The 10,055-nt window shown below is 38.7% G+C and overlaps 1 protein-coding gene across 1 annotated transcript in view; it reads right to left on the bottom strand.

Moving 5' to 3' along the window:
• mylka (myosin, light chain kinase a) overlaps nt 1-10,055 on the bottom strand; it is a 55,993-nt gene that overhangs the window by 26,067 nt on the left and 19,871 nt on the right. The window contains exons 6-11 of the mRNA XM_016445458.1: nt 8,392-8,589; nt 7,991-8,237; nt 6,673-6,756; nt 5,582-6,351; nt 4,446-4,562; nt 2,770-2,832 (exon numbers count right to left, since the gene is read on the bottom strand). Of these exons, the coding sequence (XP_016300944.1) occupies nt 2,770-2,832; nt 4,446-4,562; nt 5,582-6,351; nt 6,673-6,756; nt 7,991-8,237; nt 8,392-8,589 (1,479 nt within the window). The remainder of the gene's footprint in view (nt 1-2,769; nt 2,833-4,445; nt 4,563-5,581; nt 6,352-6,672; nt 6,757-7,990; nt 8,238-8,391; nt 8,590-10,055) is intronic.

Here is a 10,055-nt window from a genome sequence, read left to right as displayed (position 1 = left end):
TATATATATATATATATATATATATATATATATATGCAAGTCCTGTTCTTTAAATATACTTGTTGTGTACTTAAGATTGGAAGATTTGTAGCAACAGGATAAACAGGGAAAAATGTACAAAAATACATTCTGACTGAATTTGATGCATGCCAAAGGATTTGAACATGCAGGTTCCATATTCAATGGTAGCACATACATAGTGGGATGAGTTGGTTTCAAATGACCAATTTCTGTGGAATGGTAACAATGACGCTTGCAAGCACAACTAATAACATAGAGAACAGAAATAAGCCATTATGACAGAGGAACATAACACAATAAGGACACCAATTGGGTTCAATATCCACCAGCGATTCAGAGGTACTTGGAGGTTAGAGTTTTCCATTATCCACGACACCACTGCTTATTTTCATAGCTTCACGGTTTTTAATCACAGATTTTCCATGACTGCAAACAACTCAATGACTGAATGTAACCTCTATGGTGGAGGACCTGCCTAACCTTGCTACAAAATCACTAGGAACCTTCTACTGTCAGCCTCAGCCATTGATTGCTTGCTCGTTTATTCTCAGCACAAGATACCCATATAACTCTGGCACAGTTTTTTTTAATTTTAAATACATAGTTTCTAAATTAATAAGTAAAATGCCTCTCTAAAAACAAGGTATCAAACACGAGTCACTACCTCATAAAGACTGACCCTGTGACATTAAAATTAATATTGAAGCTGGCAAATTAGGGCTAATCATCTGTGTTCCTGTGTCCTGTCTACATAGCCACGCATGCTTACAGCAGAATATAAATCCAAATGAAATGTTGTAAGGAACTGAGTTGAAGCATTAGACAGTCAGCAGGTGCATTACCACTCACTCAAGCGTGTCAGCCAAATAAATGCTCACAAATTATCACGATAGATTTGACTGCAGTTCATTCCTCAAAGCAACAATCAGTAATATCCCTGAGACATATGGAACACGTCTCTTAAGAGATCAGTGCACACATCAACAGTTTCTCCAGTTTCATTTTCAGCCATTTCTGAAGATAAAGTTCAAGACACACAGTGCTAAACATAGCCTGCTGAGAGTAGGCGAAAAGTAGACTCTCTAGTATACAGAACCCTTTACAAAACATTCTGAAGAATGTTAGGCATGTTAAAAACACTGATGTTAGAAAACTCAAACAACACTCAAGGAGTGAGAGTTTTGATTGAGCCCATACATGGAAATCCAAAGCGGGTTTTGCCAAGCAGTCATGCAGTAACAGTCATGACCTCTCTCTTTCTCTCATTGTAATATTCTCTCTTTATATCTCTAAAACAAGCCTTTGTTCACTGTTCATTTTCGCTTGCCTCCTTCTTGCTTGTTAAATTTGTTTAAAATGTAAAATCAGTCATTGGCAGTAGTCTCCAGCAGCCTTGTCAAACATCTCCTCTGATGAAGAGTGTGAGACGTGAACAACTGGTTTAACAGTGAAGATGGACCTCCTACAGAGATTGCTTTATACTATGCTAGTCTATGCTATACTATACTATACTACAACCTCTGGGCTATGCAAAAATATTGTGAGTACTAAAACTTTGTCAATAATAGTGCAGTCTGAAATGTTATTTTGTTCATTACAGTTTTCATCTTTCCCTCAATCTGCAGATAATTATGAACTAGGCAACAGGCAGACGGATGTCTTTGTTTGTTTGTGTTTTTACAGTTTTTCAACTGCTTACACACATTTTCAAAACTTTGCCTCTTTTTTCAAAGCTTCACACACAAATCCAAGAATTGCACACACAAAATGCACAATGCCTCACATCTCTTGCAAAATGAAGCGCTGCATTCAAAATATCACAAACACATCTCAAAAGCAAACATTTGCAAACACCGTTGCCGTAATATTAATTCCTGTTAGATTTTTGCGTGTTACATAGAGAATTGTGTGTTGTGTTTTCAAAAAGTGTTTTATGAATTGAAAACTGAGTCAAAAGCCGAGAATTAAAAAACCGCTAAACATAATTGTCAAACAACTGAGCAACTTTGTAGATAAGAATTATTTAACTTGTGGACCGAACAAAGTCATTTATAAAGCAATTATTCTCAGTGATATATCCCTAGTGATATTGTCTATAAACGCTACAAGCAACAGAGCAGTGAGTGTGTGTGTGTGTGTGTGTGTGTGTGTGTGTGCAGCATACATTTGTCTTTCAAACTTTTAACTCTAGTTATTACAGTTTTTCTTTTCAACTGCTTACACACATTTTCAAAACTTTACACACAAATCCAAGAATTGCACACACAAAATGCAGAATGCCTCACATCTCTTGCAAAATGAAGCGCTGCATTCAAAATATCACAAACACATCTCAAAAGCAAACATTTGCAAACACCTTTGCCGTAATATTAATTCCTGTTAGATTTTTGCGTGTTACATAGAGAATTGTGTGTTGTGTTTTCAAAAAGTGTTTTATGAATTGAAAACTGAGTCAAAAGCCGAGAATTAAAAAACCGCTAAACATAATTGTCAAACAACTGAGCAACTTTGTAGATAAGAATTATTTAACTTGTGGACCGAACAAAGTCATTTATAAAGCAATTATTCTCAGTGATATATCCCTAGTGATATTGTCTATAAACGCTACAAGCAACAGAGCAGTGAGTGTGTGTGTGTGTGTGTGTGTGTGTGTGTGTGTGTGTGTGTGCTGCAGTGGGAAAGGTTCACATCTCCCACGCCACTCCATATTGGGATATAAAAAAGGAAGTACATATTTTGGAAACTCACTCTCTGTGGTCGGGGTAGAGGGCTTCCTGCTCTGCTTATCAGCTGGTGTGGAGACACTGGGATCTGAACACAGACAGACAGAATACAGAGAGTAACACAGAGAACAAAATTAGAATCAAGTTCATGTGACCACCATGAAATCAGTGTATATGCATCCTCTTCAACTTCGAACAAACCGAAAAAAAAATTCCCAAACTGATTACATCAAGTAATTCTTTTGAGGGTCCATCGCCATTTTATTATTGTCACTTTTTGCTAAGACCAAAACTAAGGCCAAAAAGTCAAACCGGAGGTTAAAAAGTGGAATTTGGCAATTGAAATTGCAGACTCCAAATTAGGAGAAGCTGTATAAGCCGTTTATGCAAGTAACCTACAATGTTAAAGCAATTAAATAAAATCAGCATGCTGCCATTAAAAATAATGATATCTCCAGGTCAAGGTGTCTTTCTTTTGTCACTGTTAAGCCGGGCAGATATGTCTAGAGACATCTGTAAAGACATGTCTTTTAAAATTAGAGACTGATAGATGACTGTAGGGACATGTATTATAAAGCAGGACACAGAGAACTAGTGATGGTTGCAGGGACATGGCCTGTTAAGCAGAACATAGATATCTAGACAAAACTGTAGGGACATGTCCAGTGCGAAATCTCGACAGGAGATCTCTAAACAGATGTAAAGACAAGTCCTGGGAACCAGAAGAGAGAGAAAGAGATGGAGGAATCTAGAGACAAACACAGGGATAGACTAAGATCAGGTAATTGGCTGTCATAAACAGGACAAAAAGATCTGAAATGGATGGATAAACTGGACATGTGTTACATGTAACATGTTGAACATCTCATGTTAAGTAGGACAGAGGTGACTGTAGACAAAGAGCTGAAGGGACATGTCCTATAGTTGAGACAGACATATCTAAAGATGATTGTTAGGACATGTCCCATATAGCAGAACAGAAAGTGAGATGACTGTCAGAATATGTTATCCTGGACAAATGGACCTAGAGACGGTTCTCTAAATCAAGCCTCTCTGTTGGGACATGTCTTGTTAAGTTGGATAAACAGATCCAAAGACAGCTCAACACATCTTCTAAATTGGAACAAAGAGACTCAAAACAGTTGTAAAGACATGTCCTGAAAACCAGAACAGAGAGAAAGAGACAACTGTAGAGACACATCCAACAAGAGAGACACAGAAATCTAGAGATGCTCATAGGGACATGGCCTGTTAAGATCAAGAGAGATCCAGAGATGAGTGTCTGTTTAGTGGGACAAAGATATTTAGAGACATATATATATATTTAGAGAGAGATATATAAAGACATATTCTGCAAAGTGAAAAAGGGAGATCTTAGGACATGCAAGGGACGTTATGCAGGCTGATCTGGTCAGTAATTACCGGAAGATGCAGAGCTCAGACAAGGACTCAGGGGAAATGGACAAACACACTGCCCAGCCCAAAACAGACTGAAACCATAATACTCTCATAGACCCCAAGGTTTTGAATGCAAAATGTAAAATTGTTTGTGTAAAAAAATGAAAATAACTACATTTTTGACACTTTTGACACATAGGGTTACAGTACACCTCATCCCTCTATAGAGTTTCATAGAGTGGATACAGGAAGAGCATGCTTTAAACTAATTTATTGTGCTGGTATGTAATGAGATACACTCACCATCCACTAGGACCATACAGGAACACTCTGTCTTGCCCTCGTTAGTCTCCGCCCTGCAAACATACTGTCCTTCATCCTCAGGCAGAGCTTTATCAATGCTCAGAGAGCACTTACCACCTGCTCACACACACACATACACACACATTTAATGGTTATTCTTATACAGTTAAAGTAGTCCCTTCATCTAAGACAAAGTTAACCTGTTTTGAAAGTATCTGCTGCATGAGGTCAAAGACGTCTATGGGGCAAATTAAAGATGCTGTTTGTAGTTCCCAAAGCAGAATATCCCTTTAATATTGCAATAATCCATACATGCATATTTTTCAAGTACACATGTCAACTTCTCTTGGTCACAACACTGATATACTTGAGTCAGATGAAGTTTTTGTCAAACACACAGGGTTAGTAATGGTAAAGGGGTCCAAAGCACAGCCCTCAGTCTACACCTACAAATGACTTTTCTCTTCAGATATCTCAAACATTATTACTGATAGCCCTATCGCATTATGAAACACCTTGAATAAACACTCATCCAATTACACTCCTGCCATTTTATTGTCATGCGACCACTGTTTAAAGACAATTATGTACAGTTAGTTCTGGTCCTCGTGTCTGATTGGACAAGTGGCATTCAAGGAGTGTTTGTTGGCAGCCAACCGCTATGTTTCTCCGCAGCAAAGTTAGTCCAGCGTTGGCTTCATTTGGAGCTATTTTAATTACCGATCAAAAGTTTGAAACGCCAGGTACTCAATATTAACTTCTTGTTTAGAGAGCTGTTGTATAAAATGAATATCACACTCTGATTACCAATGGTCTGCTGATGTTTGAATCACATACACAAGCATATAAACTATTCGAGCCCCTCCCTGTTGAAAAAATTAGCATATGCTGGTTAGGTACGTTTTGAAGCTGGTCCTAAGAAACTAGCTCCTGCTCAGGACCAGCTTAGGACCAGCTAAGGACCAACTTAAACCAGCTCAAACCAGCAGTCATGCTTCAAAACATTCCTAGCCAGCATATGCTGGATTTTTCAACAGGGCTGATAAACGTCCCAATGCCAAACTTCATCCACGATAGATGACAACAAATTTGTCCTCTTACTGTACGTAATATCAAATGTGAAATGCAACACTGACCCTCGTTAGCAATGACGATGAATTTGGATGGTTTGATGAGTTTTCCATCAAGCGTCCATGTCACTTTAGCAGGAGACTCAGAGGAAAGTTGGCATTGCAGATGCAAACGTTCCCCATCCAATACCGTCACGTCACTCAGTTTCTGCGTAAAAACGGGCTCTTTTGTTTTTTCTTTTATCCCTCCATCCACACAATTCACATCGTTTTCCTTTCCTCGGGCGTCTTTATCGCCTTGGCTTTCTCCATTCCTGTCCTGGCTTGGTTGTTTTTTCTTGCTGCCTAACACGGATCTGAAGTCAACAGCTTCAGTTTTGTTGGCTTGTGCTTTCACTAAGGATCCGAGACCGGGTTTTGGGCCTTGGCTTCCCTTCTTTCCCAGCACTGCTCTGAAGTCCACCTGCTGTGGAGAGTTGACTTTGCGTTCCTCTTCTGTCTGGGTCTTGGGCTTGATCTGCCGTTGGAGGTTCCCCCTGAAGTCCATCTGCTCGGCCGTGATCTCCTTCAGGTCTTCCTCAGAGACGCTCTTAGTGGTGACCTTGCGGCCGAGCACGGTTCTGAAGTCGATCTGTTCGGCCTCCTGCTGACGGATCTGGTCTTCCCGATGCTCCTTTGTCTCCACGCACCTTTTGAGAAGCCCACGGGTGGCACTGCCCTCCTCTTCTTCCTGATCCTGACTGTCGTGTTCCCAGAGTTGCTCGGAGTGCGACGCTGCAGCGCTGGGAGTCTCCGGCTGTCCTCCCCTGCCTGCCGCAGTCCTCTCCACCCCTCGGCTGCCACAGGAAGAGTGGAGAAAAAACACAGAGATGGTCAAAGCCCCGGCTAGCTCAGCCCACACTGGAGAGCAGCTTAATCGAGCAGGAGAGTTAGTTCAACACCACAGAGTTGCATCAGAGATGACTTCAGAGACCTTATAGGGAAATGAGACCCGAGTGAGGCCCCTAGACGAACCCACACAACAGCACAGCTGAGAGGAAGCATAAACAGAGCGTTTGGTTATAAAGAGAGATTATGTAGATTAAGTGCAGGGCTTGAGGGCTGTAAATATAGCTTTGGGGCAGAGGAGAGAGAGCAAGAGTAGAAGGAGAATGTACCGTTTATGAGAATCGTCACCAGATGGCATGGGGTCCTCGCTGACCTGCAGAGCTGCCACTGACCTGCACTCTCCTACTTTATTCCTGAGATCAACAGAAGATTTTTCACCGATAATGTTCATTTATTGTAAACTGTTGAATTGTAAAGTAAATGAGGAACTAAGAAAACACAACCTTTCCTGATATGACAGCACTGTTTCCAAGCATAATTTCATTGCATGTGAACTTAAAAGCATGGATCTCATGAATTTTATCCAAAAAAAAAAAAAAAAAAAAAGATATTTTGCATAACACAGATAGTTTTTTCTCTCTCTATGTGTAATGTGCATTTCTCATTATAGATGATCTTTATCTAATTCTCATTTCTTACAGTATCTTTACAGATGCAATGTCTTATTATTAAAATCTGAATAAATTTAAAGCATTTCAACAAATACTAACATGATGTAGCAATACTTCATAATTAAAATAGTTGTATTTAAAATAATTTTTCTATTTTTATTGTTATACTATATCATTATTTTTGCATGGTCATTAAATTTGAAGAAGAAAAGAAGTGGTCATAAAAATAATGTCACAATGTAAAACATATAAGAATATAAACAAACAAACAAATAAATAAAGTTTTTATTTGGGGTAGAGTTGATTTGATACAGTTTGATTTTGGGGCTAAGTGTCAAACATTTCACATCTTTACATAGAATCAACTAAATAAAATCCAAATCATAAAGAATAATTTTAAAAACCTTTTTAAACTTTATTATTTTAAAGTAAAATAAACCATGTCACTTTTGAGTACAAATAACTATGTGTTACAGTTTTTTTTCAACTGCTTACACACATTTTCAAAACTTTGCCTCTTTTTTTTTCAAAGCTTCACACACAAATACAAGAATTGCACACACAAAATGCAAAATGCCTCACATCTCTTTCAAAATGAAGCACTGCATTCAAAATATTACAAACACATCTCAAAAGCAAACATTTGCAAACACCTAATTCCTGTTAGATTTTTGTGTGTTACATAGAGAATTGTGTGTGTTGCGTTTTTCAGAAAGTGTTTTATGAAATTGAAAACTGAGTCACAGGCCGAGAATTAGTGTATGGTTTTGCAGATTTGGTGTGTGCTTCTGGTGTTTGAGTGTCAGCTTTCAGAAATTGTGTGACAAGTAAAGATTTAGTGTGTAAGCAGTTAAAAAAAACTGTAAGATCTCAAAGTGAGTCAACATTTCCAAATAACAAATATCTAACTATACATATAATAAATTTAAACTACATGAGCAATAGCTTAGATTTTTTTTTTTTAAACAATTCTTACTTGAGATGAATCTCATAGTTTCCAGCATGATGTGTCTTCACTTTCCTGATGAGCAATGAGACAACGTCTTCCTTCTGTAGGATCTCAAAGTCCCCACCTCCAGATATGACCTGCCCATCCTTCATCCAGAGGAATTCTGGGAAGGGGTCACCAGCGATCGCACAGGACAGCAGAGCGTGTTGACCCAGGGAGGCGGCAGTGGACTTGGTTTTAGTGATGAACCAGGGCTGAACTCCATCTTGAGGCTCTGTGAGCAACAAACAAAAATCCACTGGAGATTCACATCCATATTCAGCGATTATATCATCATATTTGTTATAAGATCACATTAGTATCTAGTTGAAAATCATACCTACTTTGGTAATGTATTCACTTAAGCAATGTTTCAGTGTGATTTGTACCTTGTACCGTGAGTGAGGCTTCGGTGCGAGCGACTCCGACTTCATTGCACACCTCACAGGTGTAAGTCCCTGTGTCCTCAGGAAACACTTCCTGTATGAAGAGAGTATACTGACAGCCCTTCCTCTCAAAATGAAAATCCTCAGACTCTTGTATCTCTTTTCCATTATGCAGCCAGACCACCTCAGGGGCAGGATTTCCTACATACAACACACATCACACGTGCAATGATTAAAGGGATAGTTCACCCAAAAATGAAAATGTGATGTTTATCTGCTTACCCCCAGGGCATCCAAGATGTAGGTGACTTTGTTTCTTCAGTGGAACACAAACGAAGATTTTTAACTCTAACTCTAACCGTAGCAGTCTGTCAGTCATATAATGGCAGTCAATGGGCTCCACGGATTCGAGAGTAAAAAAAAAACATACACAAACAAAACAAAATTAAACCCTGCGGTTCGTGACGATACATTGAGGAGTAAAGACACGAAACGAACGGTCTGCAATGTCTGAGCACATTCACAACATCCGGCACGTGATGCGTGTACGTGCTCTGGCATAGTAGACATAGATATATATAAGTAGATGCCTCATTAGTTACTGTTTCTATGGGCAACGGGAATCTACTTATGTATATATCTATGTCTACTATGCAAGAGCACGTACACGCTACACGCGTCACGCGCCGGATGTTGTGAATGCGCTGACATTGCGGTGGATCAAAGGTAAAAAATTATATAAATACTGTTCAGTTTCTTGCACAGACTGATCGTTTCTTGTCTTTATACATCAATGTATCGTCACGAGCCGCAGGGTTTAAATTGTTTTTGTCTGTATGTTTTTTTTACTCTCAAAGCCATGGAGTCCATTGACTGCCATTATATGACTGACAGACTGCAACGGTTCGAGTTAAAAATCTTTGTTTGTGTTCTACTGAAGAAACAAAGTCACCTACATCTTGGATGCCCTGGGGGTAAGCAGATAAACATCAAATTTTCATTTTTGGGTGAACTATCCCTTTAAGCATATTAGGGTTAGAGACAATGAATGGAGGTCAGTGGGACAAAATAAAGAATAATCAACAGCACTGAATTGATTTTATTGAAATGATTTACAAGCCACAGTGCTGACACTTAAAGCATTGGGTTAAGTTACATTAATAGTTAGGAAAAAACACCTGCTTTCATTTTTCATACGACTTCAGAAAGTTCATATGTTGCTGAGGTCACATGTTCATGCAAATACACAGTCAGGAGACCCCTCAGCATTACACAGGAAGTGCTCTCAATTATATAATCACCACAGTTAAATCCTCTGCACAAACACGCACAAGCACATAGACACTAGATGGTACACACAAATGTAGAGTTAAATGATGCCTCTTAAGGGAGTACAAAGGAAATTCCATTCATTACAGCTAAACACAGCAAAAGACACGATCTATCGAGATAGATTTTGGATTTTTTTTTCCACAATTTTTTACAATAATGTATAGTACAGATTTGACTGTAAACCTGCATTGGTATATGATATGCATCAATTAATTGCTCAGGGCAACAGTGGCAAAAAAGCCTTACAATCTCATACAGATAAATAAATAAATAAATATTATGAACAACAACTATACAGTATATATATATATATATATATATATATATATAAGGGG

This window comes from Sinocyclocheilus anshuiensis, unplaced genomic scaffold, assembly GCF_001515605.1.
Source record: "Sinocyclocheilus anshuiensis isolate Anshui unplaced genomic scaffold, SAMN03320099.WGS_v1.1 scaffold355, whole genome shotgun sequence".
In the NCBI taxonomy this organism is placed as follows: Eukaryota; Metazoa; Chordata; class Actinopteri; order Cypriniformes; family Cyprinidae; genus Sinocyclocheilus; species Sinocyclocheilus anshuiensis.
The sequence above is the reverse complement of the archived record's forward strand: the minus strand, read 5'-3'. Positions and strand labels throughout refer to the sequence as shown.